The sequence below is a fragment of the Pteronotus mesoamericanus genome, unplaced genomic scaffold (assembly GCF_021234165.1).
Source record: "Pteronotus mesoamericanus isolate MK-2021 breed Mesoamerican mustached bat unplaced genomic scaffold, CSHL_Meso_final scaffold_54, whole genome shotgun sequence".
NCBI lineage: Eukaryota > Metazoa > Chordata > Mammalia > Chiroptera > Mormoopidae > Pteronotus > Pteronotus mesoamericanus.
In genome coordinates, this window is record NW_026555321.1 from 15473765 (window position 1) to 15498183 (window position 24419).

Sequence of the window (24419 nt, forward strand, 5' to 3'; positions counted from 1 at the left end):
TTTGGATTTAAAGTATGTACTGGAGGATGAATTTGGAGGCAGAAAGACCAAACAAATGGTGTTTAATCATAAAAACTCTAATGAATTGGTAAGAACAATCGTCTAGCTATTTATTCTTTTAGGGCATAGTTCTGACAATATTTATCAAGGACACAAATTTAAGAGTTATCTAGCAACACACACAAAAGAAAAAAGTCCCTGCATATTCCAAATATAACAAGTATATAATATGATAAAAATGGAATTCTCATTCACAATTTATTATGTTTTTAATGCTTAGTCACATATTTGTTAGAAGTTCTTTTATGGAAATTCAAATCACACAAAATAATGAATGAATCAAGAAAAATAGTGTGTTTTGTTCAATCTTGTCCTTTCAAAAATTGCACTCACCCAGTTGTCCCTAATCATTGCTATTAGTTTATATTTATATAGACATATTTTTCCATAACACTTATCAAGACATTGAGTAATGCAGTTTCCAGAAGAAACTCTCATGGATGTGTGGCCTAAAAACAAGTTTTTAATGCTTCTTTGGGTGTTCTGTGGAAAAATTCAAGTTAACATGTGGTTACTGAAAAGTTGCAGTGGCTTAGTTCTCATTATAAGGTGTGATATTTGGAGTGGGTAGTTGAAGGGACAGAGGTTTCAAAGATCCTTAAAGTTGTTATGAAGCATAAAACTGATAGAAAAATAATATAGGAATATAAAATAAATTAAGTACAATGTTGTAAATATTAGGTGCAAGGAACATTAGACAATGACTCAAAAAAAGATTTCACGTGGATCTAGGAGCAGGCAATGATGATAAATTAGTAGGCAAGAGAAAAATATGGGCCAAGGCCTAGGAGTAGCAATAACATGACAAATTCAAGAAAGAATAAGGCAATCAGTATAAGAGAATAGTAATGTGTCAAAATGATCTCTAAATCTTGAGTCATTTTTTTTTTTTTTTGGTAAATTATCACAACGCTTAGAGCAAATGTGTTTGATTATTGTAAGGAGAATTTAGACTTTTTTTTTTTTAAAAATTTCTCTTCCAGAAAAAGGTAACAGAAAAACTGGGACCAAGAGAGAGAAACAAGTAGAGGAATTAATATTTATTGAGCACCTATTAAGTTCTGGTTAATCCTGTGGATAAACCATGTTAACATAAACCTCATATTAATCCTATAAGGTATGTTGTATCAGCTCTACTATGTAGGTAAGAAGGCTGAGGTAAGGTAGCCGATGTGTCATGCTCAGTGCATACAACTAGGAAATAGTGAACCAGGCATCTCTTTGTAGGTCTGTATGTCTTTAAATCCCATATACCTTCCAGTAAATACACTGCATTAAGGAGAATAATGACAACAACTCACCCCTTATAAACTGAGAAACCATGGATTCCACTGATCCTGACAGTAGAAATACGGAAAGGACTCAAGAGGAGGAGAAGGTGAAACGTGGAGTGAAATGGAATAATTTCCCAGAGTGTGGTGCCAACTAGTCCTCACATTCTTATGCATATATGCCTCTCTTCATAGAGTTTGTTTCCTCTCCCCTTGAATCCGGGCTGGACTATGACCAAAAGAATAAGGCAGGATGGGTAGTGTGTGACTTCTGGAGTTATGCAGCTTTCATATTAGCCCTCTTTAGATGCAGCCTCTAGGCAAAGTAACAAGCTTAACTACTGAATAATGACAGATAGCTAGAGCTAGGGCTAGGGATGATAGATGAGCGAGATAGAAAGAGAGATAGAGATAGAGATTAGAGATAGAGATAGAGATAGAGACAGATAGAGGTAGAAGTAGAGTTAGAGATAGAGACAGAGATAGAAACAGAGGCTGAGAAAGAAACCTATACAACCTCCAGTCATTTAATCCTCCCCCGTTAAGGCACTGGGTACTAAAGTCCTTTAGGATGTTCTAGCCCCAGCTGAATTCCCGGCTGATCACAGCTACATGAGTGGCTCCAGCCAGCCCCTCTGGAACAGGAGAATCACATAACCTATCCAAAGAATCATAAAAAATAATAAACTATTTTTGTTTGCAAGTGTGAAAAAAAAATTTGTTATGCAGCAAAGGCTAACTGATACACTCAGTTTTGAAGTCCTGGAGTGGAGAAAACAAACCATCAGGAAGAGCTAGAGCAATAAGAGGAGTGTCACCTTAGTCTCTACCTTCATTCAGGTCCTTGAACCTATACTTGACATTAAAGAACACCTCTATCAAGATATAAATATTCTTTAGAAGGGATACGTAGCTGCTTAGCAAGGATTAGCTGACAGTTAATACAGCACCAACACTATGGTAAAGGATGGAGAAAAAGATTTTATTCAAGCCTGACCCAGAAAAGGTAGTAAGAAAGGTACCAGAGACACTCCATGATTTTGCCGAAGCTTGGCCCTGCCCATGTCTAGTTACTACCACCACTATCCCTTCCACAGTCACCACCAATCATAATCATTGCTGTGCTCACGACCGGCTTACAACCACCTACTTTATGCAAACATCATCTTAGATAACATTTACTGTATTCTGCCATGTGTCATATGCACTTTTTTGCCTACGTTTTGAAGGAAAAATAAGGATGCACATTACACATTGGTAGTCCCTGAAATACCTTGTATCTGTTCCTGTGTTTTGTCATTATTTGTTACATAAAATTTCTTGTACTATAATATGTTCAAACACAAATGCTAAAATTCCTTTATAATACAAAAAGCAAGTATCTAAATATAAATGAATAAGGAATTGAATTAAAAAATTAAAAAGAAAGATTTTTTTTTTCCTGAAAGTTTGGGCAAAACACATGAGTGCACATTATACATGGCAAAATATGGTAATTTACTTTTCTGTAATTCTCATAATGACACTCTGTAGGTATTGGTCTGTTTTAAAGATAGTAACACAAAAGCTCAGTAATTTTAAATAACTTGCCCTAATCCTTGTAGCATACAAGAGGCAGCAAGACAATTCATACCCAGTTCTAAAGCCTTTGCCCTTTGCTTTTATCATTTACTTCCTCATAATTTATGGGCACTTCTTTCTTAAGGACTGCCAACCTCCCAAAAATTATTGGTAATTAACTTTCAAAAATAGTTAAGTGCCATATTAAACTGGTCTATATTTTAGAATTACAGGATACATTAAAATTACTTAAGATGAGAAACAAGTTTATAGCAATTCTAATGTAGAAATCCATTAGAAATAAAAATAAAATTTTTTAAAGTTTTGCCTTAATAGTTTGTAGCAGTGATCATTTTATCACGATGATGGTAGGTGTTAAAATGATTCAATATTTTCCTCACTGGTATTTCCCAATGTTCTACATTAAAAATCCTTAGTGCTTTTTTGGTTCTAGATTCTTTTCAGATTTACAGAAGGCAAAGCAACAAAGTCTTGGCCTTCCTTTGAGCCAGTGAGGGAACAGAATAGGATTATACATGTTAAATATACATACAAACTCTTTGCCTACAAGATCAACAAATAGATTCAACTTATTCACGCAGTTTTAAAGCATGTATTTACCCTGTGCCAGCTACTGAGCTGCAGAGACAAAGATAAATAATTCAGATTTCTTGACCTTAAGGAAAAGTAAGCAGTCTAGTTTATCCAGACAAAAGGTATGCTGGGAAGTTTGAAGGTGGTCCAGCTAGTTTATGGAGGTCCCAAGATAAAGTCCAATTTACTTTCTGTTCTGAGGTGTAACTCCATCACTGCTACTCTACATACAACCTCTGGTTGAAGAACAGTCTGCTAATACAATTCTACTACAGCCATAACATGATATTGATGATATAAATGCAAGAGTAGAGGAGCAAAGAAAGAGAGCCCTTCAAAGATTGCTTTATTTCTAAATGATGGGCTTCCTTAGAAAGCTTTGATAATAATATACCACTCACAAATATTGAATAACAAATTTATTTACTTCATAATTCCTCTCCTATTTTTTAATTCTACATGTTAGAGGGTAATCGCTCGGTTGATTTATAACAATGCCTCTTAACCAGGGGAAATGTTGACAACACCTAGAGGCAGTTTGGGTTGTCAAAACGGGGATATGGGTGCTGGCATTTAGTGGGTAGAGACCTGGGTTGTAGCTAAAATCCTAAAATGCACAGGGCAGCCCTCCACCACAAAGAGTTATTAGGCCCAGAAGTGTCGGTAATTCCACGTTTGATAGAACAACCTATATGGCAATTTTACAAGAACTTTAACTTTTTGTATAATTCAATCATAAAATGATGTAACCAGTCATACACAAAAGATGAACTACTAACAAAATTTTTAGGCTTATTTTTTCAACATAAGGAAATAGACTTGCACAGAAGTCATATGACTGGAAATCAATGAATGATTTAATTTCTTTTAAATTTTTGGGTCAGGCATTAGTAGCCAGGGTGACATTAAATATTTAATTCAGGGACAGTCAATTCTTAATTGGAACATAATTCTCCAGTAATGTCCATTAACTCACTAAATAATGATCTAAGCCTCTGACAACTTTAGAGATTTTCTTTTAAAGGAATTCTCATATACATAACAGCAAAGCACAAGATATTCTGATGTTTTCCTAATAGAAAAATGGTGGCATCCCACTTACTTGAAACCAAATTGTGACTCTATAATAATCTCAGTAAAATCTAAGATAAAAAGTCCAAAAGTTTTAGCCTTGGTTCTATGATGTCCTAATTAAATGAAGATCATAAAAGTAGTTCATGTATGTCAGGGGACGTATTTTAAATGCACCAAAAGAAAAACCAAACTATTTTTGAGGCATCTAAAGCATTCTAGAAGGGTCAACATAGTGGCAAACTACTGATAGAGTATTAACACATATTTTTAGTCCTAAAAATAGAGCCCCAAATGATCTCTGTACATCAATATTTTATGGGTCTGCCTCTATTTACCATGTGTTTGTTAGGTGCTAAGAGTTTCCCAGGTACCTATATGTTTGGGACAAGAACTGGACAAAAAAAAGAAACCAAACCCCCAAAAACCCAACCAAACGACCACCCTCAGTTCATTAAAGGAACCTCTTAGGTAAGAAACAAGCTGGCTAGGGTTTGTAGAACTATTACAGAGAGTTCAAGCAAGATTTCCATTTCTCATTATCTTGGTTGTATCTACCAGTTTGGTGGGTTCCTAATATTCTGCCCATTTGATCACAGGGTCTCCCTGAACCGCTTGCATAGATGCGACTCTCCCATCTCATCTCTTGAATCAGAAATTGAACCAACATTTTCTTTATTATTTCTGGTACTGACACTTCACTTCCCTGTTCTAACAGTGCATAATTCTGTGCCATGTATGTTATGATTCTTGAACATGACCACTTTCAGAACCATATGAAGAAGCTCTTTTTTCCCCCTCCCTATCCTCTGGACCAGAGGTATGGTCCTATTGATCTGAATCCTAACCTGACGTACACTTCTCAACATTATGGAAGCTCCTATGACCTGATAGTAAAGTACTGCACAAGACATAAAACACAGCACCAAGAATCTGATTAGCTCTTTGTTAATACACGGTAAGTGCTAAGTGTAATGACTGAAATAAGACCTATGGCAATGAGACTTTCTAGGGCATCATACCCAGTACTTAGATGAGCCATATTAGCAGCCAGGTGTACAGATCCCCTATTCCAATGCTGTTTCCAGTAAAAAATGATCTAGTGTTGGAAGGGCTTGAGGGAAGAACATTTGTTAATTAATTATATAGATCAGGAATCTGCAAACTTTGGCCCAACAAGTCATCTGTTTTTTGTAAATAAAGTTTTGTTGGAACACAGCCACATCCATATGTTTACATATTGTCTGTGACTACTTTTTTGTTATAGTGGAAGAATTAAGTTTGATAGCGACTAATGGCCCACAAAGTTTAAAATATTCACTATCGAATCTTTTACAGAAAAAGTTTGCTGTTCCCTGATTGAATCAAATGAGAAAGAGCAAATGAGAATGAAAATCTAAACTAATCATTCTCCCAAATATATTCCCATTTGAGAGCTAACTTGCTAGAGAAAGAGAAAGTATAATGACCTCACTTTATCAAAACTTTTAAAAATTAAACTTCACATAATTGATCCTAAGTTTATATATGTAGGTGGTTTAAAGGAAAAGAAAGCACACCAGCAAGTACATTTGAAGTTCAAGTATTTCCCAATTCTATTCATTTCAACATTATATAACATCAAATGCTCCATAAAAAGTAGGGTTTATAAGAATCAAACCATTTAAGGACTGGCACTGAAATGCAAATTCCCACTAACTTCAGCATGGATACTAAAGTTTATTTTTGCCTTTCTCTTCCTCAAATAAGACCATAAGTTAACCAGGGACTTTTCGAAATTTCATATGACCATCTACAATCTTAGGCATTGCACTCCTTGGAAGTTCTTCTTAGCCACAGAAAACCTTTTTACTAGGTTTTTCCAACTGAATCTGTGGGAGCATCAGGAAAAAAAAAGAATGTACACTTCAATTTCAAGAACTTAGGCTGGAACAGGATTTCTTTTCCTGGATGGTAATATTGCATGTGGTAAATAAACTGAGTGTTCTCTTTCTCTGGTAAGCTCAGATGGAAGATTTGGAAAATAGGGCCTTCAGTCCATGATCTATAAACAGAGATTGTGACCCACAATACTATAAGCCTTCCTGTCATATAATATGATTATGGAATTACAGATCCTTGCAATAAAAGATGCCTAAGAAATTATCTAGTCTAATTATTTTATACTGCAGCTGGAGAAATTGCAATTATGAGAGGCAAAATGCCTGGCCTACAGTCATACTGCTAGTTAGTGGCATAGATGGAGTTTGAACCTGTAACTCCTGGGATCTTTTTACTGTATTACAAAGTTAACAAACTGATCTGTCCCAGATAAAATTATAAAATAGAGGAAAGTTGTCCTTAGACAACCATAAATAATCCCAACCCCCCTTTTGATGGCATGTCTTGACAGGTGGACTCACCCACTACTTAATGAAGAATAAGGACCAAACTTCTTAGCACAATCTACAATTAAAGGCCTTACCTACCTACGTTTTCTCCATTGAATGCATCCACTCATATCCCTGGACTTTTTGAACAGCTCACTTGCCAGCATGTACTCATGAATCTCAAGTAGCCAAGGCTAGTTTTGGGAAAAAGTATCTTCAGGAAAGCCTGGACAATAGAACTCATCTAATCCCCCCCCCCCCAAAATAGGTATCTAGAACAAGGAAAGAAGTCTCACCTTGACTACATGAGATATTTACACAATGATTATTCCAGACAATGGCATTGTGTCTTTTCAGAGGAAGATGGGGCTGAAAGGCACCCTATGTAACATCTCATCTAGCTATTTCATAGTTTCAATGTTATGGCCTATAAAAGGAGTGAAGGAACAAACTCCTTGAGGTACCTTTAAAATTGCATAAATCCTAATGTAAGTAATATTTAGTATCATAATACTCATAAGAGCTATATTTATATCATACATTCCTTCTAGACTTTATCTAAAATAATATTTACTAATATCACATGACTAGAAATTCTGATCAGCTAATGATGACATCAGGAGGATTTCTGTGATGTGACTAATGGCATAGAAACATGCCATATGGTAACAGTTCCCTTTCTTTTAATAAGGTCAATGCCAAGGAGAAGTGACATCATCTAACATATTCAGAGTATGTATGAAAAAATTTACACCCTAGCATAAGAAAGTATTACAGTCCTGCCCAAGTTTTTATAAATGGAATCTTCTATAGAAAACCAGTCACATAGACCTGTGTTTTTATGTTCTGAAAAGAGAAAAGAAATAAGAAGGAAAAGTAGAGGGGATAGAGATAAAGTAATTAGGTTCTTTTTTATGCCATTGGTTTATCTATGACATAGATTTGCCTCTCATAGCTAATAGAGGTAAAGGTGATAAGTATTATAAAATATCAGAGGGATGAGAGAATACTTATCAAAGAATTAATGGTGGGGTAAATTGTAGACCTGCACTGAACAGTGAGAAGTAGGTAATTGTGGTATAGAGTAGGAAATAGAGGGCATGCTGAGAGAAAACAGCCCGCATCAAAGTATGATGATCTCTGACTGGCTTATTTCACTTAGCATAATATTCTCCATGTGATATTAGAGCAAAAGTCATAGTAGACCAATCAGTTTGATTAGAGTGAAGAGGAAAATTGTAACAAGGTCATAACTGCTAGAAATTTTTTTAAAAAATGGTGGACATGAGTATATCTGTGTTCTTCCTAAAATGTAATTGAAATAAATATCTTTTTTTCTCAGTATGGATTTATAGGTCCTTAATTGTGAAAGAATAATAAATTTCCAGTTTTATTTAAGCCATTTGCTAAAAACAATTTTATATGAAGGCATCCTCATGTGATTTTTATGACGTATTCATAAAATTACTCTATTCAGAAACAGATTGTGACAACTGACCCCTTTGAACTCAAGAACAGCAAGTCTATCTTACCAATACAGATGTGTTGATATAAGGATTATTGTTCTCATTTCAAAAGCTTCTAACCCTATTGATGGTTTCATCTCCTCTAGACCTGATAACCCTTTCTCATAGCCTCTCCTCAGAGACTTCATAAAAGCTATGGTGTTATGTTTCCTAAATTAGGGAAATCCATAAATAACACAATAATATTGACATTTCATGATATTTTTATGTCCATTCCTGAATAGGATTTGGCACCGTTTTCTAGAAGGTAAAAAGTATGCACCAAGTTGAATAATTATTCTTGTAAATTGTTTTATGAAAAAGAAGGCTTTATTCTTTAACAAGCAGTCAAAATTTTCTAACAAATCAAAGTGATACAGTTAAGTAGTTTTGTAATTGTCATTTATGTAGAGTAACACTGGATTTTACTTAGGTAAAAAATAAATAGAAAAAAATCCTCTCATCCTAATATGCCTTGGTAATAAATACCCATGCATTCCAAAAATGTGTTTTAATTTTTTATTGTATTTTTCCCATTACTATTTAGTCTTCTTATATCCCACCCTCTGCCATCACTGCACCGTTGTCCATGTCCACTGAGTCCTTTTTCCTTTCTGCTCAATTCCTCTACTCCCTAACCTTTTCCCCCACCCCTGCTTAGCTGTAATCCTGCTCCCTACCTATGAGTCTGTCTCTATTTTTGCTTGTTAGTTCAGTGTGTTCATTAGGTTCCACCTTTGAGTTAAATCATATGGCATTTGTCTTTCTCTGACGGGCTTATTTCACTTAGCATAATATTCTCCAGGTCCATCCATACTGTTGCAAAGATTAAGATTTTCTTCATTTTTATGGCTGAGTAGTATTCCATTGTGTAAATTTTCCATAGTTGTTCTACCTATTCATCTACTGATAGACAGTTGGGCTGCTTCCATATCTTTGCAATTGTAAATAACGCAGTAATGAACATAGGGGTGCTTACGTTCTTTCAAATTAGTGCTTTGTGTTCCTTCAGCTAAATGCCCAGAAGTGGGATTGCTGGGTCAAAAGGCAGATTCACTTTTAATTTTTTGAGGTACCTCCCTACAGCTTTCCACAGTGGCATTACCAGTTTGCATTCCCACCAACAGCGCGAAAGTGTTCCCTTTTCTCCGTATCATCGCCACCACTTGTTTGTTGATTTTTTTAATGGTAGCCCTCCTGACAGCTGTGAGATGACATCTCATTGTGGCCTTAATTTCTGGGCTCTCTATTCTATTTCATTGATCAACGTGACTTTTTTTTTTAATGCCAGTACCATGCCGTTATGATAATATCACCTTACAGTATAGTTTCATTTTAAGTAGTGTGATTCCTCCATATTTGTTCTTCTTTCTCAGGATCTCTTGCTATGTGGGGCCTTTGTGGTTCCATATAAATTTTTGAAATATTTGTTCTAGTTCTGTGAAATACATCATTAGAATCTTGATAGGTATGGCTGAATCTATAGATTGCTTTGGGTAGTATGGACATTTTAATGATGTTAATGTTTCTTATCCATGAACATGTTATGTGCTTCACTTATTTGCATCTTCTTCACTTTCTTTCTTCAGTGTCTTACACTTTTCTGAGTACAGGTCTTTTACATCCTTGGTTAGGTTTATTCCTAGGTCTTTTACTTTTTTTAAAGCAATTGTGAAAGAGATTTTTTTCTTAATTTCCTTTTCTGTTAGTTTGTTATTGGTACATAAAAATGCAACTGATTTCTGGATATTAATTTTGTATCCTGCTACTTTGGTGAATTCATTTATCAATTCTAGTAGTTTCTTGGTGGAATCTTTGTGGTTCTCTATGTACAGTATCATGTCATCTGCAAATAAAAGCAGTTTTACTTCTTATTTTCCAATCTGGATGCCTTTTATTTCTTGTCTGATTGCTATGGCTAGGACTATGTTAAATAAGAGAGGTGAAAGTGGACATCTCTGTCTAGTTCCTGATCTTAAGGGGAAAGCTTGTAATTTTGCTTGTTGAGTAGGATGCCAGCAGTGGGCTTGTCATATATGGCCTTCATTCTGCTTAGGTATGTTCCCTCTATTCCCACTTTGCTGAGAGATTTTATCATAAATGGGTGCTGGATTTTATCAAAAGCTTTTTCTGCATCTATTGATATCACGTGGTTTTTATCCTTCATTTGGTTTATGTGGTGAATCACATTTATTGATTTGCAAGTGTTGTACCAACTTTGCATTCACAGGATAAATCCCACTTGATCAGGGTGTATGATCTTTTTGATGCATTGTTGTTTTTGGTTTGCTAATATTTTGTTGAGGATTTTAGCATCTACGTTCATCAGGAATATTGGCCTATAATTTTCTTTTTCTTTTCTTGTAGTGTTTTTATCTAGTTTTGGAATTAGGATAATGCTCACCTCATACAATGAGTTTGGGAGCCTTCCTCTTGAATTGTTTGAAAAAGTTTGAGAAGGAGCGGTGTTAGTTCTCAGACTGTTTGGTAAAATTCACCTGTGAAAACATCTGATCCAGGGCTTTCATGTGTTGGGAGTGTCTCATTACTGCTTCAATTTCACTAGGTTTAATTTGTCTATTCAGATTCTCTGATTCTTCCCAGTTTAGTTTAGGAAAACTGTACATTTCTAGGAATTTATCCATTTTGTCCAGGTTGTCCAGTTTGTTGGCATATAGTTGTTCAAAATATTGTCTTACAATTCTTTCTATTTCTTTGGTGTCAGTTGTTATTTCTCCCCTTTCATTTCTGATTTTATTTATTTGAAGCCACTCTCTTTTTTTTTGATGAGCCTGGTTAAAGGTTTGTCAATTTTGTTTATCTCTTCAAAGAACCAAGTCTCAGATTCATTGATCTTTTTTATCATCTTTTTTAGACTCTATTTCATTAATTTCTGCTCCAATCTTTATTACTTCCTTCCTACTACTCACTTTAGGCTTTGTTTTTCTTTTTCCAAGTTGCTTTAAGAGTAAAGTTAGATTGTTTATTTGAACTTTTACTTGTTTTTTGAAACAGACCTGTAATACTATGAATTTTCCTCTTTGGATTGCTTTTCCAGTGTTCCACCTGTTTTAGATTGTTGTGTTCTCACTTTCATTTATTTCAAGGTATCTTTTGATTTCTTTAGTGATCTCATTGTTGACCCATTCATTATTTAATAACATGTTATTTAGCTTCCATTTCTTTGTGTATTTTTCAGTGTTCTTCTTATGACTGATTTCTAGTTTCATAGCATCATGGTCAGAGAAAATGCTCGATATGATTTAAATCTTCTTAAATTTATTGAGAATTATTTTGTGTCCTAACATTTGGTCTATCTTAGAAAATGTTTCATGTTCACTTGAAAAGTGTGTATATTCTACTGCTGTGGGGTGAAATGCTCTACCAATTAAATCCACTTGATCTACTGTGTCATTTATGGCCCCAAGACTTTTTTTTAAAGACATGCCTACTACATGGCAGGCTCTGTGTTAGGAGCTAGAAAACAAAGACAGCCTTGTCTCACAAATATTTTAATGTGTCTTGGGTATAGAGTTCCCATAGTTTCCTCCCAGGAGGTTCTTAACATATAGAAGATCTAAAAAGTTACTTAAAGCAATAAACAAGGAGAAGAGGACACAGAAATGGTGGGTGAAAGGAGACACTTAACCTGCCCACAAATTGAGCCCCATGTCAAAGCAAATTACCATATTCCATCTTTATCTATAGTGACTGTTGATGCTAGATTTCCATAGTTTCGGGATCAACTATTATGTTCAGTGGCTTCAATAGCATGCTACAAGAATCTGATATTTGGTTTTTGTTCTACCATCCAATCCAAATATTGTTCTTCTGAAACTGTCATCTCCTTTGAGGAGCTTCCCTTCCCTTCACTTTCCCCATCCTCTTTCATTCCTACTCAGAAATAGTCATATCACTTGCTCAAAACACTTTTCTACAGCTCTGCTTTACTATGTAGAATAACGTATTTTAGTTATTTGTGTGACTCCCCATTAGTGGCTTATGCAAAGCCAAGAATTTTCCATTTTCATCCATGTCCCTGGGTGTCTGATAACTCTTTGCTGAGTAGATGAGTGCAACAATGAATCTAAGGATAGCATTTTGGCTAAATCTTAAACTTTTAAACAGTATACTTATGAAGTTGTGCTTTCTGGCTTTATTGAAATGATTAAACCTCTAAATAAGTTTCCACTAACAGTCTAGTTTGATACTCATTTCAGACAGCTCTTCCCTTTCCCTTGGTAATTTACATAAAAAGAAGGGAGGTTCGCCAGTGTTTTGAATGAGCATTTCTCTCTGCACTACAGGGAAACCTCGGTGACTTTTACACAACAGCAGCACCTGAAGTGGGGCCTTCTGAGAAAGAAAACAGCACATTAGCACATTGAAAAGGGATGGAAACCACTCAGCTCAGGTGCAAGAATCAAAAGACAACCGATCATGCCAAATTGCAAAGAGATCTCAAAAAATATGCCCTTGGCTAGTGTTGAGTTTTAATCTTATTGTAACATTCTAGTTCCACTTGAACTCTAGAGAGAGTTGTGATTTGGTGTTATTTCCAGTTTTGACATCTGCCCACACTACTGTTACCTTAGACAGGACCTCCTTTTGGTTCAGATAATTCCGGTAGAGAGCTCACAGCTCAAGGCTGTCAGCCAGCAACAACATCCGGAAGCTGAAATTCCTTCAGTACTGAGTCGGGTATTACAGCACAGTGTCCATAACGATTCAGTACTGTGAAAAATACATGTATCATTTAAAATGTTTTCTCTCAAAATCCTGTGTTTGGGAGATGTGAATAAGAAAGATCACTGAGAACTAGCAAATCAATAACTTCATCTTGCATTTTTTTCTCATCTATTAAACAGATTTGATAGTACTGTTATTCTGTATAGAGATACTTAAAATTATTTTGTTTCTTTTTATTGTTTGATTTGGTTTTCATCAGCTATAACTGTTCCTTTGAAGAAAACAATGTGTTTTACTGCCTATTTAGACCCTCATACTTTTTATGTGAAGAAGTGGTACAAATTTATTAAGCACGTAAGGTCATTTCTTCTGAAAAAAACTTTTCTGTTTCAGTGGTCAAAGAATTAAAACTTAAAGTAATTATTTATGCTTTTCCCAGCACAATACTTAGAAGTAAAGCCTCGTCTTTGAAAATAGTGTGACTAATTTCTATCCAAAGTTGGAGTAGTTCTGAAAAGGAAGGAGAGTGTGTGATTTCAGTGGTTAGCATAGAGCTTTGAGCTTTGTTGATAACTTGTCCTTGCAAGATTTGCTTGAGATGTGATACTTATCACCAAAAGGCAGGACCACAACTCTTGTTGAAATGTAAATAGAAAGCTTCACAACTCACTTTCATGCAAAAAAAGTGTATGTTAAGTGAGACTGAAAATTCAAAGTGCTTGCAATCTTAACAAAAGCAACACTTATGGAGTCTCTTTATGTGTGGGCTTGTCAAGGACTAAGTGTTTGTACGGATCTATTTCCCCAGCTGTTGAGAGTGCCCTTAGTTGAAGACGGTCACTTTGCCCATGAACTGTTTGTGGGGACAGCTTGCCTACAATGAGTGGTCAGTGTGAGTGTCTAGGCCCCTCATCCAACTTAGGACAATTATGAAAGACCACCCTAGTAAGGAGGCCTTTGTATGGCCATATCAGGACCCAAAGTCACATACTCAATCTTTCTTTCCTACACAAATGTTGATCCTACTAATACTTGCTTCCCAGGGAACATGATAATTTGGCAAGGACAGTTGTAGTTGTACATATAAGGAAGGGAATCTGTGGATCTAGCTGCTTGTTAAAAATACTTTCAAATTATCTTTCTGTTTTCAGTCTTACCATCATTATCACTTTCAGAAGTATGTATTCTTGAGCTTTTAGACGGTTCTACAGTGGAAGCCACATTGATTCTTAGGTTTTTCTACTGTGAATTAGAATTTAGGCATCTCAGATCCATTAAGTCAGCTCACACTCATCAATTTTGTTGTTATCTTTGACCTGTGATTTTTTTTTTGTCTTAAAAAATCTCTTAACTGTTGTTTTAGTGATGTTTTGGAAACGTATGCATTGAATCTTTCAGTGTCTTGATGTAGAATTCACCCGGCATCGAGAATTTCTGACATTTTTATTTGCAGGCCATATTGTGTAGTAAATAGAAATCTTTATCATTAAAGCTTTCTGGCTGCACTAATCCAGGAAAGAAGAGTAAGAAAGAGATTATATGTCTTGAAATTTGATATATTCTTAAGGAAGTAAATGACAGGAAACTATCAATATGGAAGGAGTTATAATAAGTTTGCAATTACAAGATTATATAAATGACTGCATAAAGATTGAAAAATAGACATTATCTCAAGGCTCATGATAGCTTTGACTTGAATGACAGTCATCATTTTTTAGCAGCTGTCCTGACAGGGGTAAAATACATATAATGCAGGCATTTAAAAGCTATCCTTTCATTATATTCAGTAGTGATGAGATATAATATGCATTAGTATGTGCCATTCCAGACTCCAAAGAGTAGATGAACTTCAAGAGGGCTTAAAAGAAAATAACAAGTATGATTAAAGGGCTGGGATAAGGAGAACTTAAGTAGTAAGCAGAAGAACATGCAGTTTATCCAGAAGAGACGAATTAGATGGTTTTCTAATGGCCCTAAAGCATATAAAGCAATACTTACTCGTTTTCACATTTATAAGTGCTTTTTCTAGGAAAATTTGATGAGATAATTTGTGGGTAAAAGTACTTTATTGATAAGAGGCCATTCAATGTTAGTTTTCTTCTTTCTTAAAGGATCCAAGCATAATAAAATGGTCTTTAATTTTAACAAAAAGGAATGAAGTTTTATATAAGAATTCCTACAAGAGAGGTTTAACATAAAATTTATTGCTTAAAAAATGAAATTTATGTAAAAACAGCAATGGATAGAACTAGATTAATGGATGTGTAGAAGTCAGCTTTCTTTGTAAAATGATCCTAGTAATGATGTATTTCCTTATTCATTTTTGTATATTTTCCTATTTTTCCATAATTTTTATAAATGACCAGGTAACATTTTTATAATGGATACAAATTTACATTATTTGTATGTTCATTATGACACGATATTGTAGATGTATTTTTTTATTCCATGGTTATAGGAGATCGAACTGAAGCTAAACAAGGCTCAGGTTCAAGTTCTGACCTTGCCACTCGCCAGCTTTGTAACCCTGGGCATGTTATTTAACTTTTAAAGACATCAGTGATAATATTGGCTATACCACAGGGTTGTTGAGAGGATTAAATTAAAATTTTTTGTTCATAATTTTTTGTGTGTCTACAGATATACCTTGGAGATACTGCAGCTTTAATTAGAGATCACTGTAATAAAGCAAATGTAGCAATAAAGCAAGTTGCTTGAATATTTTGGTTTCCCAGTGCATATAGTAAAGTTATATTTATGTGTAGTCTAAGTGTGCAATAGCATTATATCTAAAAAATGTATATGCTTTAATTAAAAAATACTTTACTGATAAAAATGCTAACAATCATCTGAACCTTCAGCGTTTCCTAATCGGGTCTTGCTTCAGTGTTGATAGCTGCTGACTCATCGGGGTGGGGATGGCTGAAGGTTGGAATTGGCTGTGGCAACTCCTTAAAATAAAACACAAAGAAGTTTGCTGCATCGATTGATTTTTTTTCTTTTACAATTTTTCTGTAGCATACGATGCTGTTTGAACGCGTTTTACCCACAGTAGAAGGACTTTCAAAATTGGAGCCAGTTCTCTCCAACCCTGCCACTGCTTTCTCAAGTAAGTTTATGTACTATTCCAAATCCTTTGTTATCATTTCAGCAATCTTCACAGCATCTTTGCCAGAAGTAGGTTTTATCTCAAGAAACCACTTAAGAACTAGCAGTTCTCTAAATAGCCGGGACCTAAGTTCTTGGCACCCACAGTCTGTTTTCTTCACACTGACAAAGCCATTCCACATTAATCCATATAAAAAGAAAAGCAAAAAGGAAGAACACTGCTTCCCTACCACCCACTGAAGCACAAATCCATGGTGTCCTGCCTGTCTCCGGCATGCCTCTCTACAAGAGGCTGAAGCCAGTGCCGCAGGTAGGACTTGCAGAGCTTTCTGCCCATGGTTTCCCAGCCTGTCCCAAGTGATGCTACCACCATTCATGAGGATAGCATGACAGAAATAATCCCTGAATGAGGAACATTCCCTAATACCAATGTCTAGGTGAATTCTCATGCATATAGAGAATTTCACTAAGAATGTATATCCAACCAGGGAGTCAAGTTATATGCCTTTTAAAATTCTTAGCCCAAACTTACTAAACTTCCTAATACATATTAAGTTAAACTTATATATAAACTTCCTAATACATATTTGTATACAATAAAATACAGATGTAATGCTTCAATAATTGGTCGTTCAATTGTAAAAAGGTTTTAAAGGTTAAATTCACCAGAGAGAGAGAGAATTAAAGCATGTCTCCATTCTCAAAGTAATAAAACTAGGAAAAATTTTAATGAAAATTAGACTAATAAAGAGTTAGCTCCGTAAAGTTTTGTGCAATAATCATAAACTACTGATTAACAGAAGACATTTAGTCTATAAGTATATTTTGCTTGACTGCAGAAAACTGAAAATTTTTCTTTAAAATGGGATGACTTGGTGAAGAATTCCATGTGTATTATGCCTCAAGTCCTCACCATGGTCTGTCACAGCATCTCAGCCACCACGTCACCGCACAGTCCCTAAAGGGCACTGTTTATGAACCCTAGCTTCCATTATTGCCTTGGGAAGATTCTAGGAGACAATGATATTGGTGAGTATGAAAAAAAAAACAACCCTTTGGGTTTCAACATATAGGTAATGCAATTAAATACAGATGTAATTAAGTTTCTTCAGCCAATTTAGGCATCTTTCTGGGCTTTTCATCTTCAATTTCATCACATATTTGACAAGAGTTAGTATAGATCCCCTTGAAGCAGAAATCTATCTCCTCAGAAAAAGTACTAATGTTTACAACAGTTTTTTCTTCAGGCCACTGCTCTTCATTAGAATTTTTGCTGTGTTCTTTCATTATGCAAACAAAAAAATCAGGCAGAATATTTCAACAAGTGAAAGGAACATTATTACTATGTTCCACATTGAAAATTGAAATACTCAAAGTACATAAAATCATCTTAGACTTAATTAATGTCTGATCAGTAGGTTAATGTCTGTCCTTGTGGAGAATATATTTTTTTAAATAAATAACTTCAACTGTCTCAAATAATGTGACCAAATTGAGATTCTCAGAAACTGAAAAGCAAACCCAAGAGTCAACAAGGACAAAAAAATAACCAACAGCAGAGATCCTATTTGAAGTGAAAGAACTATTCAATACCAGCAGTAAGAACACATTTTGAGAGGGAATAGACTTTGGTAAATACAAGTCAAATTGTCTTTCACTTAAATCAAGCAGAAAACCAAACAACATATTCATCAAACTGTGCACCTGAGACATGTAGCTTTGATAATTATGAAAAAGCAAGAATGTTAGGGTTTTCCATCTCTGAATAGTTAAAATTCTTAAATTGGACATCATTTATGTATTCTTTTATTTACCCATCCATCCATCAAATATTTTTTAAATCCTCACCTGAGGATATTTTTACTGATTTTCGGAAGAGAGTAGGAAGGGACCGGGCATGGGGGGCAGGGGAGAGAGAGGAACATCGATCAGTTGCCCCCCGAAACACACCCTGACTGGGATTGAACCCCACAACCTAGGTATGTGCTCTGACTGGTGATCAAACCCACAATCTTTTTGGTGTACAAGACAACAATCTAACCAACTGAGCCACCTGGCCAGGGCTGTCAATAAAATATTTATTGAGTATCTACTAGCTGTTAGTCACTCTATATGTGTTGGGTTTATGATCCTGAACAAGAGAGGCAAATCCTGTTGCCTGATGAAGTTTACATTACTGTGGAGTGCATTATATTTGGCAATAGGAAAAGGCAGATGCAATAAAAAAAAAAAACAACAACTTTTGTCTGTGTACTTAATAGCGACCAGATACAGCCTGCCAAAAGTAAGATTGCAAAAAGGACACCATTGCATTTGAATCTTGATTTATATGACCACTGAAGATAACATGAAAAGCTTCAATCAACTACCCCTCAATTCTCAAGACAAATCTGAAGTCCCCACTTTTTAAAAATTAGAATTGGATTTTTCCAGTCCTACAATAAATGATGATGTTTTCACATAGTGAATAACCTAGTGTCAACCATCATTTCAAACCAAATCTGGGACACCAAACAAAAAATAAACAAGGTAACTGTAATGGGTCCTGTGTTTGGAAAAACAAGGCACATTATTATACTAAACTGGCTTATATGAAAAATGAAATTAGCATGATAAGTGAACTGCTGTGACAAAATACTGGAAAACTGAGACATGCAACCTTGTTAGCCTTTTCTATAAAATGTTTTTCTTCATTTCAAATAAAATGCCTAACAATGTAGATACTAATAATGGAAGTTTTTTTTAAATATAAGTACACAATTTATATCTCTTAAATGAAGTCCATCACATGAGCCTTAGAGAATTATGTTAAGTGCTTAGGTTCTTGTAGGTAAATGCAACTCATATCCAATTATTTAGTACAGCTATTTTTTTTTTACAGAATTATTTCTTATTATTTCTTAGATAATTAATTTAATTAACAAAAACCGTATTCTTACCACTTAGGTAAACTTCAGTGACAACATTGGTATAAAATGCAATATTGGGTCAAGTGAGGCCACATACTCATTCAGAGTTTTCTAGTTCTATGGTGCAACCTACTCCGGTTACACTGTGACATTTTAATGATTTCCGAACACTTTTCTTGAAGTTCTAAAAATACCATACACGAGGTGTGCCTTTCCTACAAGACATGCCATCCATTGGTGAATTTTAAGGTATTTTTCTCTATTAAGTGCAGGTATAAAAAGGAGAAAGAGAAATACATACCTCGCAATTTTTTATGCTCATTTAATAACCATACTGGCTTGCAGTAGTTACTTCATCTCTACAAAAAATACTATATAGTTTTGTAGGACATTTTTAATAAGGCAGCAATGGAAAAAATGTGCTCTCACACACCTGAAAGAGCATGGCAACTCTTCAACCTTCTCACCCCTATCTTGTCTTATGCACCTCTTCCATTTGGCTGTCTCTGAGTTGTATTCTTTGTAATATAAGTAAAGCATTTCTTCAGGTTTTGTGAGCCATTATAGCGAATTATCGAAGTGGGAACCCCTGACTTTGTAGCAAAGTTGGGCAGAAGTTTGTGGGTACCCTGGGCATACAATACTGTGACTGGCATTGGAAGTAGGGTAGCCTTGTGGGAAGTAGTCCTCAGACCTGTGGAATCAGACACTAACTCCATGTAGGTAGTGTCAGAACTGAATTAAATTGTAGGACATCCAGAAGGTATCCAGAGAGTTGCAGAATGAGTCTGGAAAAAACTCCCACATATTTGGTGTCAAAAGTGCTATGACTAAATACAGTTAATACTGACCTTGGGTATTCTAAAATACCAAAGAAAATAGTAAAAACAAAAACTGCACAGTGATTTCCATATTTTTCTCCCATTGGATGGCTATTGCACTTGCTCTCATATCCAAGTAACTCTAATTATAAGACTGCTCTTCCCTTGTGTATGTAAAATATGCCACAGTATTTAGTCAATACACAAGAGGAAAAAGTTGTATATTTGCAAACACTTCAAATAATAGAAATGGAGGCAACAAACCATAAGTGTTCTCCACAGGGGTTGTCATTTCAAGACACAATATATTTGAAATGCTCACACACATTTGTTAAAAGAGCTGAAGTAAAATAACCCATTCTTAACAAGACATGATTGTTGAAATGTCAAATAGTTGGTTCTAATAAAGACCTTACAACATAGGAGAGCCCAGCAATGACAACTACTTTTCTCTGGTCCCCAAATTATCTCATCCTACTTCTGTTTAGACAAAATAATGGCAGTTTTTTTTTCAGTATTAATTTTTGTCAGTTGACACAGAATTCAGGTTACTTCTAAATAAACTATAAACAGCAAATATAAGGTAAGCAAAATATCTTACGAAGAATCCTTTAAAGATCATTGAAAAGCTTGTTTGTGCCTTAAAACAAATTATTGTACAGTCATATACTATAAAATACAGATATACAATTATTTGCAACATTCCACTCTTTCAACCACTAACTTTGAGTTCTTAATTTTGTATGTAAAATGAAATTTTGCATGCCAAGTTTTGAGCTTCTGCAGCTTAAATAAAACAGAGATGTATTTTTAATCATATCATTTTAACTTCACTTATCTCTCAGTTCATTTTTCCCTAATAAAACAAGCTGGTATAAATCTTTTTATTTTTATAAATTGCTTTCTAACCATCAACCTATTTACATGTGGATATGAACTTCTGGTTCCTGTCAATTCAGTCTTTAGTACAAGGAAGAGAATGTGAGTTTCTGAGATTTTGGAATAGGTACCAAATACTGGCTGCCTGGAGTTATGAATATTTATCAGTTGCTGTTATTTAATAAAAAACAATTTTTTCAGAGTATTTGAGTAAACAATTTCAAAATGTTACTCCATCTGTCAATGTTTCCTGGAAACAGTACAAACCTTCTTTTTTATCTTCTGAAGTAATCTTCACTTTTGTATCTGTTATATCTTTGAAGGATGCCAAAAAAAGTACCACGTCTCCTTTCTCGTTCTTTATGGGAACAATGTCCAACAGGCACCAAAATGGAGACCCTGAAACAGCAATAAAAATACGAATCAACCACTGCCTTTTTTTTCTATAAAAATCTCAAACATTAGTAGTATACTTAATAAAGGCCTTACTGTTTTCTTCTATCCTACAACTCCCCCCCAAAAATCTTAAAAATGTCAGTTTTCAGATTCCATAAATGTTTAACCAATATACACATCTCTTCAAATGAAATGCTGCCTCTGAAAATAAGGCATTATTTTCAACAAAAACACTTGTCTGGGCTGAGACATTTCTGCTTATGTCACTCAAATTGTATTTCTTCTTTGAACTTGTGAAGAATTTCACTTCATGAAGCATTGCTTCTTCCCACCCCCACCACATACTTGTTCACACATAAGGCCCTTTGTTTGGTGGGAGTTCAACAGGGGTTTACTTAGTCAATATAAAAATCAATGATTGCTTACCAGAAAGGCTAAAATAAAGATGGAAAGTACCAAGTTTGAGGTTGAATGTATAGTCATGTAAACTCTCCTACATTGCTGGCTGGTAGCAAATCAGTACATATACTTTAAAAACTTTCTGGCTGTAATAAGATATATTCTCATAATATAATATTATACAGCAATGTGAATGAGCAACGTGCAATAACTGACAATAAACTGAATGAATATCAATAACAATATGCTGAGCAAAAGTAGCCATACACAAATGAGTGGAATGCAACATAAGTACATTTACATTAAGCACAAGACAGGCAACACTAATCTATAGTGTTACAAGTCAGGTAAGTGGTTAGCTTTGTGGTATTGTGATTAGAAGGGGACACAGGTCAAGGGTTTTTGGATGCTGGTCAACTTACTTTTTTCCCATGATCTTCATGTTGTTTACATAGGAATGTTCCATTTTTGAAAACTGACCAACTCTATATTTCTGCTATGTATATTTTTCATTATGTGTGTTTTATTTCAAGAACACATTTTGAAAGCAATAAAGTTCAATTCAATTTTTTTTAGCAATAAGAAATTGAGAAATATCATCAATAGGCTCAAGTTTAAGCCTAAGGCTTATGTTTTGAAATGGTTCTATATACAGGGGTGGGCAAAAGTAGGTTTACAGTGGTTTGTATGGAAAAAGAACATGCAGTTTACGGTTATTACAATAACTTTATTAACTCAAAAGAATAAACTCTGTGTTTCATATACTCACAGATGTAAACATACTTTTGCACACTCCTGTATTTTAAAATACACATTTTAAAAATATATATTAATTTGCACTAGATTTTATACTAAAAACATTTCTGGGAAGAAATATTAGAAAATCATGAAAAAGTTGTTGTTTAAAAAGTAAACTATTATCAATATAAATGAAATTCAACACCAACTTAAACCATACACAAAAATAAACTCAAGGTGGATAAAGCACTTAAATATAAGTCATGACACCATAAAAGTCTTAGAGGAGAACATAGGCAGGAAACTCAGATATTCCACACAGCAATATTTTCACAAATATACCCCCTAGAGCAAGGACATAAAGGAAAGAATAAACAAATAGAACTTTATCAAAATAAGAAGCTTCTGCACAGCTAAAGAAACCATCAGTAAAATGAAAAGGGAACCAACTGTATTGTAAAATATTTTGCCAGTGAAATCTTGGAGAAAAGTCTGATCTCCAAAATATATAAAGAACTCACATGACTCCACTCCAGGAAGTCAAACAACCCAATTAAAAAATTGGCAAAGGACCTGAACAGACACTTCTCCAAGGAGGACATACACAGGGCCCAGACATATGAAAGGATGCTCAGCATCACTAGCCATCAGAGAAATGCAAATGAAAACCACAACGAGATACCACTTCATACCAGTCAGAATGGCCATCATAAACAACTCAACAAACAATAAGTGTTGGCAAGGTTGTTAAGAAAAGGGAACCCTAGTACACTGTTGGTAGGAATGCAGACCGGCACAGCTACTGTGGAAAACAGTTTGGAATTTCCTGGCAATTCCACTGCTGGGATTATATCCTAAAAATCCTGAAACACCAATTCAAAAGAACCTGTGCACCCCAATGTTAATGGCAGCACAATTTAGAATAGTCAAGAATTGGAGGCAACCTACATGCTCATCAGTAAATGAGTGGATCAAAAAACTGTGGTACATTTACACAATGGAATACTACACAGCAGGAAGAAAGAAGGAGCTCCTACCCTTTGTGACAGCATGGATGGAACTGGAGAGCATTATGCTAAGTGAAATAAGCCAGGTGGTAAAAGACAAATACCATATGATCTCACCTATAAATGGAGCCTAATAAACAAAATAAACAAGTGAACAAAATATAACCAGAAACATTGAAATAAGGAACAAACTGACAGTAACCAGAGTGGAGGGATGAGGGGGATAAAGGGGTAAAGAAGGGGAAAGGTCAAGTCAAGGAACATGTATAAAGGACCCATGGACAAAGCTAAATGGGGGTAGGGTTGAAGGTAGGAAGTGGGTGTGGCTGTGGTGGGAGAGAGTAGTAGGGGGAAAATGGAGACAACTGTACTTGAACAACAATAAAAAAACAATAAAAAAGTAAACTATTAATCTATTCACACGTAATTTTCCTTTTTTTTCTTTTGATTGGAAAACTTCAATATTGTAAATTTCCATCTTACTTGGGAGTTGATCTCAAAGTTGAGTATAAGACAAAAATAATAGAGTCAGAAATAGAATCTATATTTTATTGCATCATACCTCACAATTTCCAACACAGCTGATATGTCTATATAGCCTTGGGACCTATCATTATTTTTCTTTAGTTGAACACCAGATGAACCATTTGATTTGTATTTAGGAGCCATCTGACATAAAAAGTCATATTTTATTATAGCTGCTGCTCTTGTATTTTTAAAAGTGGAGTTGAATTCACATGCAATAAATGTATATATGATGTGTTTACTATATAAAGCATGAATGGAGTATGTGTCTGTCCCTTACATCCTCTTAAAAGTTTTAGAGCCATGATTTCCTCTTTGCTCTTTTCTCTCATTCTTATGATTTTCATTCATTCATCTTCCTTAATATCTATGCCACAGCAATTCCATTTTAATACTTTATCACCAGCTCCATGAAACTTTGGATCCAACCTCAGCTCCAATGTTAACTAGTCATGTGTCCATAGGGAAGTCAATTAATTACTCTGGAACCTGATTCCCTCAATTGTAATATTCTTACA

The 24419-nt window shown here is 34.9% G+C and overlaps 1 protein-coding gene across 1 annotated transcript in view; it reads right to left on the reverse strand.

Moving 5' to 3' along the window:
• The window catches only part of KCNH8 (potassium voltage-gated channel subfamily H member 8), a 283777-nt gene that overhangs the window by 137189 nt on the left and 122169 nt on the right, over positions 1-24419 (reverse strand). Inside the window, exon 3 of the mRNA XM_054595068.1 lies at positions 21104-21235. Coding sequence (XP_054451043.1) covers positions 21104-21235 — 132 coding nt within the window. The remainder of the gene's footprint in view (positions 1-21103; positions 21236-24419) is intronic.